General features: G+C 38.5%; 1 protein-coding gene across 4 annotated transcripts in view; it reads left to right on the top strand.

The window, feature by feature from the left end:
• The window catches only part of LPIN1 (lipin 1), a 78,593-nt gene that overhangs the window by 32,675 nt on the left and 24,769 nt on the right, over window positions 1–21,149 (top strand). For 3 of the 4 annotated variants that reach the window (XM_039715599.1, XM_039715600.1, XM_039715598.1), the window contains 7 exons: window positions 6,959–7,159; window positions 8,467–8,562; window positions 9,778–10,115; window positions 10,469–10,588; window positions 15,987–16,116; window positions 18,027–18,336; window positions 19,784–19,877. In XM_039715599.1, the coding sequence (XP_039571533.1) occupies window positions 6,959–7,159; window positions 8,467–8,562; window positions 9,778–10,115; window positions 10,469–10,588; window positions 15,987–16,116; window positions 18,027–18,336; window positions 19,784–19,877 (1,289 nt within the window). Of the gene's footprint in view, window positions 1–6,020; window positions 6,142–6,958; window positions 7,160–8,466; window positions 8,563–9,777; window positions 10,116–10,468; window positions 10,589–15,986; window positions 16,117–18,026; window positions 18,337–19,783; window positions 19,878–21,149 lie in introns of those variants that run through there. The other variant, XM_039715601.1, reaches the window with a different exon arrangement.

Genomic DNA, 21,149 nt, shown 5'->3' on the forward strand with positions numbered 1-21,149 from the left:
TCTTTACTCTGGTGTAGAGCCAGCCACAGGCTGAATTTTGCTTTCTGATGTGGGACATACAAGTGAGCTGCACCTGTCCCCCAACTGACCAGATGTACTGCCAGATCACCTGCAGGAATATGGTCTGTCCCTGCAGCTGTGACTATGGGGAAGTCTGGAATAAATGCGAGTATAATTGGACTTGGACAGAGTTTACCCTCTTGTTTACAGAACAACCAAAGTCACACTGCTCAGCAGAGTGCTCTGGAGTCCTCTCTCAGCAACTTGTCCAAATTTGAGTCATGGCTGCTTGTGGCTCCCGTTCAGGTCATGTGTCCAGGTTTCCTTTCCCAGGAAAAAAAGAATATGCAAGGAGAGTGTTTGTCTGTGTCTCACTTGGGTGTGCTTGGCCTGCTGCAGTTGGGATATAGCCACAGTGGTAGACCCTGCCTGCAACCAATGGGAGCTACACCCTCTGAGATAAAAGCCTCAGTAGCTTGCCCAGAGTTATGTGGGTATCCTGTAGGAAAGGGGAGGTCTAAACTGAAGTCTCCCAAAGTCCCATGCAATGTCTTCATAGCTCCTCTAGAGAAAGTAAATCCAGGCTCTGATTTTACTCTGGAAAATGCACAAGTTTGGGGTTCTGCCTGGGCACTTGCTCAGAAAGGTGGGCTGGGAATTCATGGCAGTAACTTTAGGTTGAATTGATGTAGGAAGTCACAAATACTTAAGAAAAAGGCTTCTGAGAGTTTTTAATGATTTTCAGTTTCCTATCTGAAATGGCTTAAAATACTAAGGTATTTGAATGTGATGACCAAACAGTGACTTTACAGTGTGTTGACAGTTTACTAATAAACAAAAGTACATATTTTAAAAATGATAGAATGATAGTTATTAAGAGCTTTTATAGTTAATAAGTCAACATTACTATGGTTGTTGCACAGACATGAAGGGCTAAGCTTAATTTTGGAAATATTAATCTAGAAAATCTTCATCTGAAATATTTTCTTATCTCCCTTACATTTTTATCATGAATCCTTTTTAGAACATAACCTCTGAAACTGTTTTTCATGGTAAAGAATATGTCAATAGTAAAATTCCGTTAGTTGCAGTAGAGGGATTAAGTGTTCAGTACTGCAGACAAAACTGAATTGTTTCAGTGTCAAGAATAGAAATACTTGATATGCAGTGAGTGTTCATAAGCACTTACTTTGAAGTATTATAATTTACTTACTATTTTTTGTAGACGAATAATTTTCTTGAAGAGGCCACAGTCATATTCCCAAATATAGTCCGGTCTCTGTAGCTTTACATCTTCAAAACAGAAACCAAGGGCAGGTCAGGGGAGATGGACCAGGTTTGTAAAGTTGTCATAGTTTCAGTGTCAGCAGCAGCACTGCAGTGATGTATTTTAACTGAACACTAGCCCATGAATTTTTATCTTCTCTTCACCATTTCACAACCTGTATGGAAGTTCTTAGGAGGAAAATTGATTTGTTTTCTGCTTATGCCCATCACTTCAGCCATGAACCAGAGTCTCATCATCATATCAGGTATTAAAAGTGTAACTGAAATATTTTTCTGTATTTTTGTGGGTTTTTTTCTTTGTGCTATGTTTACCATTGCTAAAAATCTTTCTCTCCTGGCCTGCACAGCCAGTCGACAATCATAACCATAAAGCCTTAGACAGGGGGCTGAAAGAGACCTAAATGTTGCCAAAGCTCATTCTGGGTGACCAGACCAGCTAGAACCATCTATTCTACAAAGCTGTGTAAAGCTTTAAAAGAAGGTGACTGCTTCTTTTAAGCAGTCATGGGAATAGTGCCCAGCCCATCTTAGCTCCTTAGCTGTGCCTTGGAATTGCTGGGAGAGTGCTTATTGGCCTGTGCCTCAAAGAGGCAGATTTTGAAATGTACCAGAAGCAGATTTTGAAATTGAAATAGATTCAGTAGAGATGTCCAGACTGTAATGGTCAGGTCTGTGATGGGATATGGGTTGATTTATTGCCTTGGGCACAGGTAGAGCAACAATGTCTTTCCCAAAGGTTGCAGTTGCCTATTTTTAAATCAATCCCAGCAAACATTTGTCCTGTTTTCAAAATGTTCTGCATTGGAAATTTCATATCTTCCAGAGGAAGTGTGTTTTACTTTTTAATTACCCTTATAGCATGCCACCTAAATCAACTGTCAGTTTTTAGAGCATATTGAATAGCACTTGCATCCCTTAGTAATTTAGATATGTGTGGATATCTAATCTATTATTCATTAATGTGGCAACTGATGAGATACCAGGTATTGCAAACGGAAAAAAGGCATTTAGTTCCTATGATTTTCAGTGTTTTATTTTGAAAATTGCAGTAAAGAAAGATGAAATGGTTAAAAGGGGAAGAGGAGCTGTGAAAAAATCCCCAGAAAAACAAACAACCAAAACCATGCCACAAGGGGTATAATTACTGGCTTTTCCAGTGGAATTAGAACATAGTTTGGTGTACCTGTATGAAAGAAGTGGATTATCTAGATGGCAGTGTGTTTGATCTTACTGTGGCATCCAGCAGAATGGGAGTTTAAAGAATTATTTATTTTGTTAGGTCAGTCTTTCCTAAGTGAATAAATCAGTTAATAATAAGGGAGATCACCAGCTATTTATTTTTTACTTATTTTTCCACATGATGATAAATTCTGGAAATTGGTTGCTGTCTTTAACAATCAAAAGAGTTGGAAATTTTTTAGGCTTTCTGGAAGGTGATGCTAGTTAGATTTACATTTAAAATTATACTAGAAAATACCTTTAATTTTATAATAGATGAAAACTATAGAGCTGGAAATGTCTTCTGGCAAAGAACAAAACTCAAACCATTTGAGAATCCTGACAGAAGCAGTACAGACTGTTCTCACTTGCAAGCTTACATCAAAGGATTCTGAATTTTCCCAGCATGAAAAAATATTCTGTGTCCACTAGCATGGTATGAGAACAGGAGTTTTACTAAACTGAGTATAATGAACAGGCAGGCACTGGGGGTGTAACCCATGATGTAAACTTGTGTTTACTGCTGAAGTTGCTGCTGCCTGGGTCAGTAAGTGAAAGACTTCTTGGAACAGCCAGAGTGAAGTGTTGCTCCAAAACCACATCCAGTCCCTCTGGGGTTTGAGGAGTGTTGGTTTCCTGGAGTGCTGACATGGCATGGATCAACTTTAGATTCAGAGTACAGCCTTACAAACCTCAGATCCAAACAATCTCAGCTTTGGTTGGCATGCATAAATGCTGGGGTACAGGGCCTAAACCACCAGAGTTTAATGTCTGAACTCTTCCTCATTTTAACAACAGCATCTTCTGTTCCCTACATTTTAATAATAAACCCATTTTTTAAAGTTTATTGAGGAAGTGGGGTTTGTGTGATCCGTCTCCCAGTCTGTCTTTGAATTCCACAAAGACTTTGCTGTACGTGTCAGGTCCAGCCCAGCTTGAGAAGAGTGTCCACTACCAGCTCACAGTTTGAATGTGGCACTTTTTAAGAGATTTCCGCTGTATGGAAGCAAGCTGTGCTGAGCTGTTTGGCCTCAGAGCTTGTGGATGGTATCCAACTTTTCTAATTTGTGGGTATAAAAATAATCTTTGTGTCCAATGACAGGGCAGGCAGAGTAGGTAAGACTTGTTGTGAGCAAGAAGAGTTGCAAAATTCTCTGTTTAGGATTTTACGCCCAGCTGGTGTAACTGGTGTAAAGAGGATGTGAGAGTCCTCATGTTTGGATTGTCTGCCCAGAACTCTCCCAAACACTGAGGGTTTGTAGACTGTCCCAGCAGCTCCTTCTCCACTGAGGAAGTCGTGGATGTTTTGCACCTAGAAGTTTTGTTACTTCAGCAGACCAAGCATTAACTGGGGTGAACTATACTTTGTAATTTTGATCCCAACTGTAGCTGTATTTGCATTTAATTTAGCTCAATAAGAAATGTGGGGTTTTTGAACTTTGTAATTTTGACCACAACTGTAGCTGTATTTGCATTTAATTTAGCTCAATAGAAATGTGGGGTTTTTTGTGCTTTAGGTTGGAAAAATTGCCAGTAAATACTGAAGTATTTTTCCACAGCAAAGGGGTGATTTTAAAAGTTTGCTTGTATCTGTCACCCTGGAGGCTGACTTCTGAACTTAGATTTGTGCCTCTGTCATGCCAGCTTTTTAAAGAGTTTAGATGGTGGCCCCCAAGATAATTAGGGGGTTAAGACCTTATGACTTAGAAGCAGAGGCCAAGAAAACTAGTTTTATTTGTTCTTCAGAATACTCAGTTACTTTTTGGGGGTATGGAGGAAACAGTTGGGATATAAGAAGTGCACAGTGGTAGGACAAGAGGCAGTGGCACAAGCTGCAACAAGGGAAACTCAGGTATCATGGAGAAAATTTCCTGTGTGAGGACAGGAGATCAGGAGAGTAGAAAGGCTGAGAAATCTCTCTCCTGAAGACACTGGGAACTCTGCAGGACCAAGGTTGTGGGCAGCCTTGGGCAGGTGTTTGGACCAGGTGACCTTTAGAGGTCTGTCCAGCCTGCTGTTGTGTGACACAGGGTGGGGTGTGTGGCGTGAGTTTCAAGTGCTGTTCCCTGTGAAACAGCTTGCCACTAGATTTGCATTCAGGAAGGTGATGTTTCTAGTGTATAATAGGACCCCAGAAGTGCTGATGCCAGTTCAGTGCCGGAGAAAGGAATATAATTGCAATGAAGTTTTTGTGTATTGGTTTTTCAGTAGGTGGCACTTTCTGGATGCCTGAATTGAGGCTGTGCAGAAACAGCCCTCACTTCTGCAAACACTATTTAGGGATTATTCTTCCATTAGTAAACATCTGTCCTGGTTTTGGCTGAGATAGAGGTTTCCTCCTAGTAGCTGGTATAGTGCTATGTTTGGGATTTAGGATGAGGATAATGTTGGTAACACATTGCTGGTTTAGGTGTTGCTGAGCAGTGCTTACATTATGTCAAGGATTTTTGGTGGCTTATGTCCTGCCAGTGGCAGGGCTGGAGGAGCCAGCCTGAGAAATTGTGAGGGGACACAGGCAGGGCAGTTGATCCCAACTGGCCAAAGTGAGATTCCATACTGTAGGCTATCATGCCCAGAATATAAACCGGGGGAGGAAACTGGCCATGGGCTTCTGCTTGTGGAATGGCTGGGAGCTGGTCGGTGGGTGGTGAGCAATTGCATTGGTCATCACTTGTTTTGTATGTTGAAATTATTTTGTTCTTTTTATTATAATCTATTATCATAATTTTTATTACTTTTTTCCCTTTCTGTTTCATTAAACTCAATTTTTTAGCCCATGAAGTTTATCACTTTTGCTTTTCTGGTTCCCTCACCCATCCTGCTTAGGATGGAGAATTGGTTGTGACTGAGTGACTGTGCGGGGCTTTGTACACTGAATACTTAGAAAATCAAACAGAATTTTTTGTTAAGTTAGTGCCTAGTTTTAGTTTTAAACTTTTTGTGGTTCTACTCCCCAGTTGTCAGATGGAGAAACCATGATTGCTTTTCAGGGACAATGTAGTGATCACTACCATAAATAATTCTTCCTTCACAGCACAGTTTATGTCCTGATCCATGTATTGCAACAGAAGCAGAGAAGATAGCAAAGCCTCAGTCCACACAATGTAGAGGGACTTTTGAAAAAAAACCACAGGTGAACATTAGTTAATTAGAACAGCAGTGCATGGAAGAAAACTGCCTTAATTGTAGCATTTCCTAAATTTCTGATTTTTTTTTTACTCTAGTGCTTTCATAGTATTCTTTAAATAGTCTTTTGTTTATAACTGTAAATCACAGTTAAAAGTTGGAGCCATTTTACAGCATCTTTTTTGTTTTTTATGAAAGAACACAGCTGAAAGAGTCTCTATTGTAGCAGATGCTGCTGCTGTGCAGTGACTGTCTCATGCTCTGAGCTCAGTGCTGTTCTCATCACTATCAATGGGAGTTTCAGCATTGCCTACCCTGCAACTATCACTTTTATTGATGTCCAGGTGCTGTAGTACAGCCTAGCAAAGAACTTGTGTGTGAGTCTTATGATCCATCCTGCGTGCACAAGGACTTTGATGAAACCAGTATCTTGGAATCTGCAAGAGGTGCTGGAAAAGTAGTGAAAATAATAGACACTGGAAGTCTTTAAAACCTATACTGTTCAGGAAGGTATCTGCTTAAATTCACTCATATTTTGAGAACCATTGAAAGACTTTTTTAAGCATGTCTAAATATGCATGTTAGTAATTTCTGGGGGACTAAATATATTGAACAGGACATGTATTAATAATGTGGAAGCAGCAAACTAAATGCTAAATACTAAAGTGTAGGAGCAGGGGAAATAAAGCAAAGCACTTCAACCTTCAACATAAGTGTAATAACACTGCAGATACTGTTTGAAAAGGCTGTTTGAAACAAGAACAGTAAAATTGCATTAGGAAACAATGTTCAACCTTAATGCATAACTAATGTCTGAATGCATTATAATAAACTTTTAATGGGAGAAGTTACTGTAAGATGGGAAAATAGACTTTGCCTTTAGTGTGGTGTAAAATTAGATACGCTCAAAGCTGTTCACTTGCCCTGCCTTTAAAAGCCTGTGGAAATACACAAAAAAAGTATTTCTGGTGTAGAGGGCACAATAAATGTTAGGAGGAGATGTTATTCTGGAAGTAATGTTTTTCTCCTTAGAGATAATTGGGATACATTTGAGCTTCAGTCTCAAAGTTTGACAGTGGTTTTGAATTCATCTGATTTTAATGAACTTTTGAAAGTTGTTACAATTTTCTGACTTACAGGGTCCCTTTTGTGTTTCAATAGCTTTCTACAAACATGCTGTAAATAAATTGGGTGGGAAATCCTGTTTTTTGTGCAAAATTGTTAATTTGTTAATTGATACCACACTGCAGGATTCTCCATCTCTCAAATGTCTCCGAAATACAAAGCAGGGATCAAAATCCAACTTTTTCCACCTTTTGCCTTTCAGGTCCAAACCATGAATTACGTTGGACAGTTAGCAGGGCAAGTGTTTGTAACAGTGAAGGAGCTCTATAAGGGTCTAAACCCAGCCACACTGTCAGGATGTATAGACATAATTGTTGTACGTCAGCCAGATGGAAATCTTCAGTGTTCCCCTTTCCACGTTCGCTTCGGGAAAATGGGAGTGCTACGTTCCAGGGAGAAAGTGGTAAGAAAATGTGGCAATTTTTATATGTCCTGTCTGTGAGTTAACTGTAATAGCATGGAAGTTACTGAATGTTCTTTGGTCTGCTAGTTGAGGTTTTGTTTAGGCACCCTTTATAAAGAGCCTGAATTAAGACAAGCTTCAGTTAAAATGGTTGTTACTGATTCTTGCAGTTCAGAGCATAAGACATATTATAGTCAATGTAAGACATTGACTATAAAAAAACAAAACTAGCCATGAAATTTGTAATATTTAATGTTTAATAAAGCAAAATTTCAAATGTGCTAATTTGAGATTATACTAGATTTCATTAGTGACTCACTAAAACCCCTTTCTTTGTTCAATGTTCAATGACATGTTCAATGATAGTTCCAAAAAGGGAGATATTAGTAAGTAATATTTTCAGATAATAGAACCTTGAGGTTAATTGAAGCTAGAAAAAAACAGTGAGGATCTTGAAATAAATGTAACTAGGCTGAGTGTCCTAGTAGTGTATCAGATGTGAAGTTACCAGTGTAACAGATTGTTTTAGAAAGTAATTTTTCATTCAATAGAGTCTACGTTCTAATGTAGCTAGAATTTTCAGCAGAAAGATCCTAAAGTCAGCATGGACATTGTTCAATTCTTACTTAGATCAGAAAGAAATTCCAGTATTTAGAATCAGTAAATGTTGAAATATATTACTGTGCCAGTAATGTATTGTGTCCTGAAATAGACTTGTAAACTTGTACAAGTCTCAAAAAAATTTACAGTGAAAATGGAGTTGGTGGCAAGCATAGTTATAGTGAAAGAGAGAGAGATCTTCCTGAGAAGAAATGGAGATAGTTAGGGCTGCACAGTGATATGATAAATGTGTGGAAGGAATAGTCACAGGAATTGAATGTAAAATTAATTTTCTCATTTGTGTTTCTCATAGTTTAAAGAGAAGTCTATTTAATGAATTTGAAAGACAACATATTAAGAATTTGCATTTGGAAGTACTTCTAGCACAATTAAAAAATAGGCTATGAATTAAAAAAGCAAATAGATTTGTGTGGCAAGTGAAGCATTCAGAATTGCATTTAAAAATTCAGAACGTTATGTAGACTGTAAGCCTTTCTGAGTAGAGGAGCAAGGTATCAATGAGCTGAACAAGTTAGAAAAACATTTTTGTAATTGATTGCTTTGTGAAGAGATACTGAAAGAAAAAGAGTAGGTCACTATTTCCTGTTTATTGTAATGTTTCCTACACTTCCCTAAGAGACATTTACCCAGTGCCAGCAGCAGGACTAACTTTCTTTTCATATAGAAATATATTTATTTCCTTCTAGGTTGACATAGAAATTAATGGAGAGGCTGTAGATTTGCACATGAAACTGGGAGACAATGGGGAGGCCTTTTTTGTGCAGGAGACGGATAATGATCAGGTAAGAGTAAAAATTACTTTTAATTCATTGAAAATCTGATGCTGACTCTTCAGAGTCAGTTTTGAGTTCAGGAATTTTGTTGAAAAATATACTTTTATCCATTTTATAGTTTTGAAAGTTTCTGGACAATTTTCTGCTATGAAAATTTAATGCTATGGTGTTAGTTTAGAGGTTTTTTTTAATTGCTGAGATTTGAAAAAGCTGAAGATAATAATATAAGTGAAAAGTAAATAATTTGCATGCCAGTGTGTGAACAGAAATGGCAACTACAGAGTTCACATGCTTCAATCATGTGTATGAGAGGTTAATGTCCAGGGACCTGTTTTTTGTAGAAATCTTTAATTTGAACATATGCAGCAGACTGCCAGTAAAAGGGTACATGCTCTGTAAACATCTGTGCACACATTAATTCTGGTGCTCCTCATAAACATGATCTCACAACTATTATTCGTGTGGGACTGTTTTTAAATGAGAATGTCTGCTGTTGAGCTGTGGTTAAATACTGGTCCATAATTTTTCCATAATAAATTATGGTCACAGTAACTTTGACTAGTCCACATGTAATATAATATAAAAAAAACTTCTGCAGGCATTTCTCTGCATATATCCCCAATAATTTTTTCACTGTCCAGAGTAGGATGAGTGTTCAAATTCCTGTTCTGAGTATGATATTACCAGTTTCAGGTGAGAGTTTTGTGAATGTGCATCTCTATACCTTTATTTTTAAAATTTTTTTGTGGTAACAATTATTTGGTGACTGAAAACTGCTGGAAATACTTCCCAGAATGTCTAGAGATGTATATATATGATTGAATAGTAGGGTGTTTGTGTGACCTAATTATAAACCATTGACCTATCTGACTACTATTTGTCATCTGTGTTGTGAAGGGGCGGGTTCTAAACTTAAGATTTTGTTTCTGCTCTGTGTCTTACATGAGGTGGACAGAAATGTGTGCTGTAGCCTGGCCAATATTAGATGCTCAGAGGAAGCTCTATTAAGAGTATTGTCCCTGGTTTATCTAAGGAGGTGCAGCTATGGAAAAAATTCCACATACCGTAGGAGCATAATGAGTATCCAGTGTCTAATCCTTGTTATTTTTCTGAGGAGTAAATAACTTAGATTTTGGTAATTTATGCATAGGTTGCCAGTTGTATGACTAACATGCCAGCTGTATGAGCTAACATGTTTTATGGTTTGAATTTTTTCTTTTTCAGGAGGTGATTCCTTTTCATCTCTCCACATCTCCCATTCTGTCTGAAGGGACTGCCTTAATGGAATCCCAGCTGAAGAGGAATTCCATAGACAGGATACGAAGCCTGGACACCAATGCATCCTCACAAGTCCCACCTCAGGCCCATGGATCCCAGCCTTCTACTGAAACATCTCCAGTCTGTAGCTCTGTGAAAAAAAGGAGGAAGAAGAGGAGGAAGTCAACTCATAAAATAGACAGCTTAAAAAGAGAAGACACACATGGAGACACATCAGAAGATGAAGACATGTTTCCCATAGAGATTAGCTCAGAGGAAGAAAAAGAGCCATTGGACAATTCAAGGTATCATAGTGGAATTGAGATATGTAATGAAAACCTGGGTTAATGTTGCAGTCCATGCTTTCCAGCAGTAATTTCTAAGTCAGAACATATGGCTGATGAATGTGTTACTTTAAAAATAAAGCTTTAGGCTAGAAAGCTATTGGAAATGTTAGTAATTAAAGTAATAAAAATGACATTAAAAACATAAGAATCTTCTGTGGTGTTGTGAACTAGATGGTTTGAATCACATAACATTTCTTTATCTCCTTTTAGTTCAGGTTGTACTAGTTCTTTGTGATAGGGTTTATATCTGAGGTATATGAAAATTCAGTAACCAAATGTTTTTTAAATGTCACTTTTTTCCCCCTATTTAGGATCCCTGTTCCAGATGTATTTGTTGATGATGTATCTGACATAAAGGCTCCTGCAGTTTCTGTGCTTTCTCAGTCTGCACCTTACGCACATTCAGATGGAGAATGGTCACCTCTTCAAAGGTATTTTTTCTGATAGTACAGTTCTAGATAGTACACTAATTTTAATTTTTCCATTAATGTCTTCTAGGCGAGTACTTTATTGAGTCTCATTAAAGATTTTGATATACCATTATTAGATGAATACTTTTATATTTTTAATAAGCTAGTCTACCAAAGCATCAGATTGGCTTTGTCCTTGGTGCAGCAAATGCATACATAAAAATGCAGGTCCATAAATTCTGAAGAACATTTTTATCTGTTAATGCCACAGTTTGGATATAAATACTGTAGAGAGGAGGAATGTTTTGTGAAATCTGAATATTTGCCTGATGCACACACCCTGTAAGGGCTTCGGTGGATGTAGGTTTATAAGTCTTCAGTATTTTGAGTGTAATCCTTTAAAAAATTTCCTAGATAGGAGTTAATATGAGGAGGAGTTTTCATGTCACTTTTAATATAGATATGATATATTTACTGTGTGAAAAGAGCACATACAGTAGTTGGCATACTTTATCCTGTATGTGTATTTGTGTGCATGTGTATTCCTTTCATGTCAAAACAGAGCAGTTTGTACCTCCCTTTTTGTGTCTGTCAAAAAGGGACAATTCTTTGCTCAATGCATTGCACTATAATTCCAGTTAGGTCTGTGTGTGTGCCCTATGGATGTGTGCTCCACATCCCCCATGCAGACTGCTGGAGTGGAGCAATATTCACAAGATCTTGTCCTAACAAGTCTTACCTCAATATCCTGCCTTTGTAGTTGAGGGGCAGAGGAAGGGAGTGTGAGATTATTTCAGGGCAATGGCTAAATTGAACTGTTTTGAATTGCATTCTGGAAGAAACATTGTCCAGTGCCTGTAAAGCTTAATGTGATTGGCTTCACCAGGCTGCTGATAGCATTTGTCAATACCCTACCTTTTCCATGGCTTTTGGAACTGTGTGTTCTGTTTGTTTCTTGATTGCAGTATCCTGGATTTTGAAAACTCTCAATGTAAAGTCAGCATTTGTGTAACTAATACACAAAGAGTTTATGTTAATCAGCACATGTGAATATAATGTCTTTCTTTCTCCCCACATGATCTGCTGCCCAGTAAGGCTATAGATTGTACAGGGCCAACCATTCTCCTCACTGTTCCAGCAGATGGAGGCCTATCTAACTCTTGTCCTCAACAATCTTCTCACTTTTCTCTTCCAGACAGGTAGAACAGTTGTCCTCCCTCTTTTCTAGACTGCTTTTTAATCCTTTTAACACTTTATTATATTTTTACCACATTAAGACTATGTGAATTGCTGTTTTATTTATAGCTGTACTTATTGCTAACCCAGACACTTTGAAAGTGACATTGGAAAACACTTTGTCTGCTTGCTTCTTTGTGTGCATTGAGTAGCAGTAAGTTACCTTGATAAACCATCCATTGAAAGAGGGTGGCTGATACAAAATTATGTCAGTGAAAGTCTGGGTTAAAAATGAAGTTCATTAAGATGATAAAAAACCCAAAAAGCTAGTGAATTAATTCCTCTGAAGACTGACATTTCCACATAGCTTTTTACAATCAGTGTATATTTTAATGACATTTTTATCCCATGGTTTTCCTGAGTTGTTTGCTTGTGCATGGATTGCTAAAAGCAAAACAAAAACCTCAGAGATTAAGTGAGCAATAAAAAATGCAAACTTTATAATGGGAGGAGCCCCATGCCAAAAGAAAACTTTTCTCTCTAGGCATTTGCAGTAGTGTATGATTCCTCTTTTCCACAGAGCTAAAAGTGGATACAGACACTTTCTATGTTATCTTAAATTCAAGAAGTCTCAAGATTCTGTAGTCAAGCTCTTTCACTCCATTCAGTCAGTGGAGAGAGGTCACAGCAACATTAAAAAATTTGAAGTAGTAGAAAATGACCTCTACAATTCTCCATTAATGCTGGGAAGGCTTTGAGTTAAACATCAGGCTAAATTACTCCTTGCTTATATCAACATAGTTGCTGTACTAGGTGCCTAAAGCCATATCAAAACTGATAATCTTGAGGTTTTCCCAGCTTCTAGGTCTGCCTTCTTTAACCTGACCATGTTGCAGCACCAAGTCAAAATGAGATATTCAAAACCGTTCTCCTTAGCATGTTCTCATGGCAAGGAAGGGCAGGAGCACAGGTTGGGATGGAGCAGTGATGTGCTCTGGGTGCTTCATGAACTTTTTTCTGGAGTTCAGCTGTCTTACAGACTAGGTAGACATTTAAAGTGCTATGGCAACTTGTCTAAGTGAGGCTCTGTGTTTGCAGCTGTTGAAAGAAGAAGTGGTTGTTGGGTCTTTCAGCAATTTTTTTCCCTCTGTGTGAAGTAAGGAATGCTATTATGGCCACCTAAGTGGTGCTTCAGAGGCTCTCAGTCATTGCTGTGACATGTGCATGATGTAGGCCTCTTTCCTTCTGTTCATCTTTTATCACATGCACTTTTTGTCACACAAGACAGGGCTTTTTCTCAGGTCATATTGCTGCTTTTTCAGGGATCTCTTTGCTTCCAGTGGAAAATACTACAAAGATCATTGCAGTCTGTTATTGCAGAACTGCCAACTACAGGCCAAGTTCAATGTTCTTTGTCATTAGATTAGATTAAGTGCAATCACAGCTGTTAAAGACTATATAGGACAGTGATACAAATATTCTGTGGGATGTGAATCAGAGATGCTGATCTAAATACTTGAAGTTTCCCTTCCTTCTTGTGTTCTGTTGACAGGATGGGTGGCTCTGGTTTGATCTGCAGTATCTCAGCAATCTGTGCAAGGCAAGGCAATTTCAGCTGGGCTGAGTCAGTGCGTAACTTAAGGACACAGGAATTGCAAGACATAGTTCAGCCCAAGGCAAACCCAGACCACTGGGCAGCCGTTGCAGCAAGAGCCTTCACAGAGTGGAGCTCTGCTGCTTTAACATACCCGTGTCTGTGAGTGCTGCATTTCTGGTGCTTTCATTGTGTCTCTGAGAACAGAAATCACAGTGCTGAGTAACAGCTCGGGCTCTTCCCCACTCAGCTGTGTGTACAAGGCAACTGTATCTTCAGGGAAAATTATGGAGAAGACCATGTTTCCTTCCACCCCAAATCTGTTTTCGTACTGAAAAATGCAGAGGTTCTACCCAAGTTTAAGCAATACCTCTCTTCTCTCAGGGTGTCTGAGTAAGTGAGCTTGGGCTGAACAAAGATTGGAGATTTTTCTAGGTAAACAATAGGTATCTTGGAGGTTAAAATGTTGTAGTGCACAGGGTAAGTAAGACATGAAGTGACAATGCTTCCTTGAATCTAGATATTTTAGGCTTAAAGCAGCAGTAGGAGCATTATTGCCTAGTGAGATTTTCTGAAGTGCTCAGGCTACTGATTACCCATGTTTCAATGGCCTCTAAGTATGGAACATACTGCAAATCCTACAAACTTTTCAGTGGGAGATTTAGAAGTTGCTGAGAAACCCACTAGGCAATTTTTAATCCTTAGAGTTTGAAAATACTTTTGAAATTGCACTGTATCGATTCCTTTGTCTGTCAAATTACAGGTTATACCCTAAAGACAGATAAAAAATTGAAATTCTTAGGCCCTAAAAAGATGGCTTATAAATTTTATAATTTAATTAGGTAACATAAATAACTGTAGCTAAAATGTCCTAGTGTCTGTCCATATTCAAAGTGTATTTTACTGCATAGTGGAAAACAGTGAATAATGTAGATAATAAAGTTGCTGTTGTTTTGGATGTGAATATGAAGTAATTATTTTGCTGTGATCAGTGAATTCCCTACCAGCTGGCTCTACAGGACATTGAGAAAGGGAGACTTTATAACACCTTCCAGTAGCTAAGGAGAGGAACTTTTCACATGGGCATGTAGGGACAGGACAAGGAGCAATGGTTTTGAACTGAATGCTTGGACTTTTGGCAAGAAATTCTTCACTGTGAAGGTGTTGAGGCACTGGAACAGGTTGCCATGAAAATCCCTGGAAGTGTTCAAGGCCAGGCTGGATGGGGCTTTGAGCAACCTGGTTTCGTGGCAGGGTGATTGGACTAGATGTAATGGAGCCATTACAAACCTTTGTATGATTTTACCTTTACATAAATTCCTCATGTTTGATTTATTCTTTATTTTTTCTGAATAAACGGAATATCCACACCAGTTTGGCTCTTTCATAGAACTGTAGAATCACAGAATGATTTAGGTTGGAAGAGACCTTAAAGATTGTCTTGTTCCAACCCTCCTGCTATGGGCAGGGACATTTTCCACCAGGCCAGGTTGTTCAGAGTGCCATTCAGTCTGGTCTTCAGGGATGGGAAATTCACAGCTTCTCTGGGCAACCTGTGACAGTTCCTCACCACCCTCTCAGTTTTTTGTCCACAAGCACCCTCAGGTAATTCTTCCCAGGTCTGCTCTCAGTCCATTCTCTGCCCAGCTTGTATTGCCTCGTCTCAGGCATAGCACCATGCACTTGGCCTTGTTAAATTTCATGGAGTTAGGCACTTCGTCAGATGGAAGCCTTTTGTTTTAAGAATGAAGGTAACTCAGTTTGATTTAGGAATGTTGTGGATTCTTTTGTTGCTTTTAGTTTTTAAATCAGGATTGGATGAGTATACCAAGATGTTACAGTTCAGATAAAAAACGCAAGCTTTGTTCAGGAGGTTTTGGGGGAGATTCTATGACCTGTGTTACACAGAAAGGCAGAGCAGATAATCTGAATTTTTCCTTCTGTCCTTGAAATCAGTGATTCAGTATTTATTAATGGCTGACTTGACATCACATTCTTGACTTCACCACATTAAAAATATGCTATAAGCTGATAATTCACTAATTAGTTTATAAATATTTATTATCAAGTAATTATCAAAACAAACAGTTGAATATGTTTCAACTGAAAGGGTTCAAATTCTTTGTGTAGCTCTCCTGCTGTTTTCCTTATAAACATCCATCCAGTGGTTGAGCTGAACAAGTTAGAAAGGAGTCAACTGGATTTCTTAGATTAAAGTATAACTTAGGTGTCTTGTTGATGTTGTTGACCTTGTTGATAAGGTGTCTTGTTGATGTGAGTAATTTCTGAACTTTGCATACATTACTCATTTCCTGCTGCTGCTGGTACCATTCCCATTCTTTTTACCATGCGGAAAACCAAAAACCCTCCTGAAATCAGGTCCAGTGTTCTTATTCTATCTCTTTCAGCCTCTCCAATACTACTTCTCTGACAGCACTTACTGAAAAAGGGATGAGACCTCTGAATGCCAGTGTAAGAAGATCCTGAACTCTTCAAACTATTTTCTATGCTTTCATACCTTCAGATGGCTCTTGATTATTTCAGTCTTCAATTCCTTGTATTGGTGGGCATCAGTCCAGCACTTGGAAAGCACTCGGTGTGTTGTGGTTACTTTTGCTTTTGTAATATTTTTTGTTTATTTTTCTTTAGCCCATCAGATTCACGTCCTCCTACTCCTCAAAGTGACTCAGAATTAGTCAGTAAACCTACAGACAGAAGTGGACTGAAGGATAATCCCCACATGCACTGGGCATGGGGAGAGCTGCCCCAGGCTGCAAAGGTATCCAACATAAGTTCTTTAATTCCTGCTAGCATCTCTTGTGCTTTAATAGGGCATGTATGCTTAGTATACTGCAGACTGATGAAGAGGAAATGGATCCTGGTTTTACCTAAAATTACAGTGTTTTATGTAAGATAATTGAATCTTACTCACAGGAGGTATGGGAAAGTATCTTGTGGCATGGATATTCTCAGTACTGATGATATACAGTAGAAAATGAAGATGTAACTGAGACACAGTCTTGTAAATGTTAGTAGCTTAAAAACAGAAAAAATCAAACCCAATGTCCTTTGGTAAATCACTGAAATTCATAAATTATCTTAAATGGAAATTGGGTGCCTGGTATTAGCAATCAGATTCACAGAAATGAAAATGGGCTGCTTCAGTACAAAAGCATCCAAGAGAACACCTGCAGTTCTGTATCTGTGGATGTGCAGACGTGCTGTTCTCTTGGCTGATAGGACTGGCTTGGTGCCTGTCTCCTCCTGGAGCCATTTGTCCCAGTTAGGTGTGGGATCTGCAGCAGGCAGCGTCGTTTCCAGTGCTGCACAGAAACTGTGGGCAGGTGCCCACACTGCAGTCTGGTCAGGTGCTGGCTGGCTCCTTGTGACAGCTCCTGAGGAGTCACAGCATTCACACAGGAAAGGGAGCCTTGGGGTATGCATGTGCACCAGGGTGTGAGAGGTAGAGGTCAGGTTTCAGTGGAACGCTGCAACTATGGGGGCTGGGATAGTGCAGAGTTTGGCACCTCCTGCTGAAGGCTGGCTTCTCTGCAGAAGAACTGCAGGAGAGATGGGCTCACACACAGTATAAAGAGGAAGAATTGCTGCTTTTCAGGCCAGGGAAGTAGGTATCCTGTTCAGAAAGACTTCTGTGTTCTGGAGATGGCACCAGAATTATAATGGCACTATTGTAATTTGTTGTAATTAATTCTCTGTTGGTAATTAGTGAAAAAGGGGGATGGGAATCCAGAATTCTTAATTTCTTTAGAGGAGTCTTACCTCTCCTTTAATATGTCAGTGATGAGCTGTCTCATCACCTCTGCACTGTTCTCCTCCCTGTGTACATTACGAGAAATTTGGGAGCTATTTTCTGCTCAAAGAGAACTAATTTAAGTGCATGGGTCCATGCAGGAGTTCCAAATTGGCAGTTGCAGTCTAGAATGGAGGGTTTCCTGCTAGGAAATTTAGGTGTATCTTTCATATTGCAGTCACACACCCTGGTGTGTATTGCAAATCTTACTCCTAGAGGCTTTTCTCTCTGCATTCCCTGTCTATGTCCCAAGCTATTCTGATCTTGTCATACCTGAACTGGGTGTCATACTTTGGCTGCTGTTGAACTTCATGTAAGAGTTGTTTGTCTGCTATGACATGGAGGTTATAGCAGCTGTGCAGCTGCTGCTGTAGTTCAGCCCCTCTCTGTCCCTCTGTAAGAACACTTCCTGTCCCACACTCAGAGATCTGGAATTGTTCCTATAAAGTGTTTTAAATTCTAAATCTGGGGATTTGACAATGTCCTGGTTCCTGAGACCATTTTGATTGTGCAAGGACTCCAGTCTGCACCACCTTCTCTTGTTTGTCTGGTTTACTTTCTGAGGGAAAGCCAGGATTTTCACAGGAAGAGAAGATGACAGGGTGAGAGGTGGGATGTGCAGGTGAATGGAAAATGAAGACTGTAGAGTACATTGCAGAAAAAATTTTTCCTGTCCCCAAGATACAAATGAATTTTGTACAAACATACAGCAAAGAGATCTTTTGAATACTGTAGTCTCTATCTCTGTGTTGGCTTTCTGCTGTAGTTGGTCATCCTGACAGTCTGATCTCATGGGAGTGAACAGAACAGATTGAACTCTGACTATTGTATTTTTTAAGGGCTTTTCTTTGTAGTAATCTGTTAATTTTTCCTCACAGGCCAGTTCTCTGCTCAAAGCAAAGGAGCCCAGCATGGCAGATGTAAATCCTTCTGAAAGCACTCACTTTCGGGTCATCCAAAATTCTCCTGTAGAGGAGTTTAACATAGTGTCTCCTCTGCCTGCCCTTGGACAAGCAGATGCAGCAATTGCTGATGAAAATGAGCCCTTACCAGCTGAGACAAATAAGCCAGAGGCAGAGCTGCCAGGAGCAGCTGAACCTCCATTGCCTGCAAATGAAGAAATAAAGCAAGCTGCAGCTTGCTCAGCCCAACCGACTGGCAAGACGGATTCCCCTTCCAGAAAGAAAGGTAAAGGTGTTCATCCTGCACTTTTATATGCATGACTTTATCTTCAAATTTCATGGTGATAAAACATCTTATTGCCATATAAATTAATCCATGCCCTGAAGGCACTTTCAGATCAGAAAAGGAATAAGTTTTGGAATGAGCCTTCAAACCTGAGTTGTGCATCAAGCTGTTCACATGAGATATGTATTAGAAGATTCTTCTTGGTCTGAAGTTGGCAGCTCTGTGCATATGAGCAAGACTACAAAACTTGCTCTATTTGGCAGATTTGGGGATTTCACTTTTATGTATAAGCAGATTCACCTGAGTGTTGTGTTGCTGGTAATTGTGGGAACTCTCTGTTCTAGTGCAAAGTTGTATTATGTCTTTTGCACAATGAACAGATTTGCCATAAAATAAGGTGCTTTTGTTTTACATGCCTTTCAGTTCTGTGTGGTACATATCCTGTCCTGAATATGTGAAATATAACTTCATCTGCTTTTCTCTCCCAATTTCTGGGCTCTATTTCCATGATATTTTATAACAAGTGAACAAGTGTTAACAATCTTCACATGAAATTTATTTGCTTGCAACTGTTCTCTTTTAGAGCACTGATTATTCCATAATTATGTGAGCTCTATATAAGCCTAGTTTGTGCAGCTGCTTTTTAATTAGTAAACATACAAGTTTCTTGGCCTCTTCTTCATGCATTTCACTGTCTTTGAAAACAAAAAATGATATGTTTCTCTGCTTACTATTCAGTCCTTGTATAGAGATTGCTTTTGTGATGCTTGATGTTGGAAATTGAGACAGTGAGAAGTTGTGGGTTTGAGAATGAATTCCAAATTAGGTTTTGGCCATACAGTGGTTACTTATCTAGGTGTACTGGCAACAACAGGACAGTGGTGGCTCTGTGTTGGTCCTAGTGACAGGCCTAGAAGGGGTGTGTTGTCCCCAACAGTGGTGCATGTGCACACACAGCACATCAGCTGTGTGTGCTTAAAAGTGAGTTGCCTCCATAATGAGCCAGTTATAGTGTGTTAGTGACTATATTTTAGTCTGTTATTTCCTTTTGTCAAGGAGGGATGTAAGATCAGTTCTCAAAGGTTAAATGTTCTGACTGCCATGCTGTGATAATAGGCCTATGCAAATACTTAGAAGATTTTCCTTTTGCTGTTTTCCTCTGGTGACCACTGACTTCTGATTCGTAGTGGTTTTGTCTGGGATAGGGAGTCTTTGGCATGTCTCAAAACTAGTCCTCTGCTGTCCCAATTTGTTAATTCATAGTTTGAACAGTGTATATAAACTACTTGTTTTGAGATTTTTGACAGTATCATTTTGTATAAATACAGTTCACAAACTGTTACAACTTTCTGATTTTTCAGTCTTAAAATGAATAGATGAACAGTAATAACAGCTCTATATTGTTACTCAGAAAATATTAATTCATTATCTGTTCTGTCCCTTACAGATAAACGAAGTCGGCATCTTGGTGCTGATGGTGTCTATTTAGATGACCTCACTGACATGGATCCAGAAGTTGCTGCACTTTATTTCCCCAAAAAGTATAAGTCTTTTTCTTATATTTTTACTTTTTAAAGAGAGCTCTTTTCACCTTCCATGCTTAGATCAAACTCTTCATTGCCAATCAGATGAGATGTCTTTTTCAGGGTTCAAGCAGAGATGAAGGCAGAAGGAAAGTAAAATTTCATTAGGAAGGAATATTAGAACTTTTGGAAGGTGCTGCATTTGGATTTGAGAAAAATACTTGCAGCTGGTTTTCTGTTTTGGTCAATTAATCATCATATATTGATTGTGGATGGTTATGTAATATACACTGATGTTTGTGAGTGTTACTCACATGTCCTGGGAGAGCAGTTGGCCTTGGGATATATTTATCCCCATGTCCTGACTTACTACCATAAAGAACACATCTTATTGTTAACACTATTACCAGAAAATTATTGGTCTAATGTTGCTTTACTGTGGTTGATTCATCTATAAATATGAATGAGGAGAAAATAATTTTTGGAAGATGCATTGACAGAGTTATGTATGAAAATACTGCAACCTGAACATACAACTTCTAACTTGTTCTGATCTTTATTGGAGCTTCTTGCAACATTTATAGTTCTCTTTCAACATATACTCTAGACAGTTGATGAAAGTCATTGAGCAACAACTAAAGTAGCTTGTGTACTTTATTTTTCTTTTTTTACTTGCTTAAACTCAGCTGCTCTAATATTAGCATTTCAATAAGGCTGAGAAGGATTAGTTATATGGGGAAAATGTTGGATTGAAAATTTCTTTCTCAAATGCATTAATTTAAATCTGAAGTGGAAAGCAGAGTTTGATGAGCTTGAACTTTGTAATATTAATCTCATCAGATTTTAAGTGGGTATAATGATTTATTGTTTCTGAAAATTTTAATCCTAGTAGTTTACGTGTAGAGTGTTTTATTTATATATAAATGACACATAAATACACAAACATACACATTATTTGTTTGGGTTTAGCTATCAGTTTATATAGTTAATATAAATGAAATAATAAACTTACATGCTTATTCTTATTCCTGTGTGGGAATAGTTCTACTAGTATAAACTCTGCTTATTGTATCATTATTTTGTCAACTAAGACTATACAAATTTACTGTTTTATTTTCCTAGCTCTTATAAATAAGTGAAGCTATAATTATACATGCCTAGTTTAGACAAGTAAGTAGAAGCAATCTAATATTGGAGGGCACACGAGGACTATATTACTTTGTTTTGTTTTGCTGTAAAATTTAAACAAAGGTTTTTTGGTTTTTGCCTTTTTTTTTTTTTCCCTAAGCT

This window comes from Passer montanus, unplaced genomic scaffold (genome assembly GCF_014805655.1).
Source record: "Passer montanus isolate IOZ18808 unplaced genomic scaffold, ASM1480565v1 scaffold34, whole genome shotgun sequence".
NCBI classification, from domain to species: domain Eukaryota; kingdom Metazoa; phylum Chordata; class Aves; order Passeriformes; family Passeridae; genus Passer; species Passer montanus.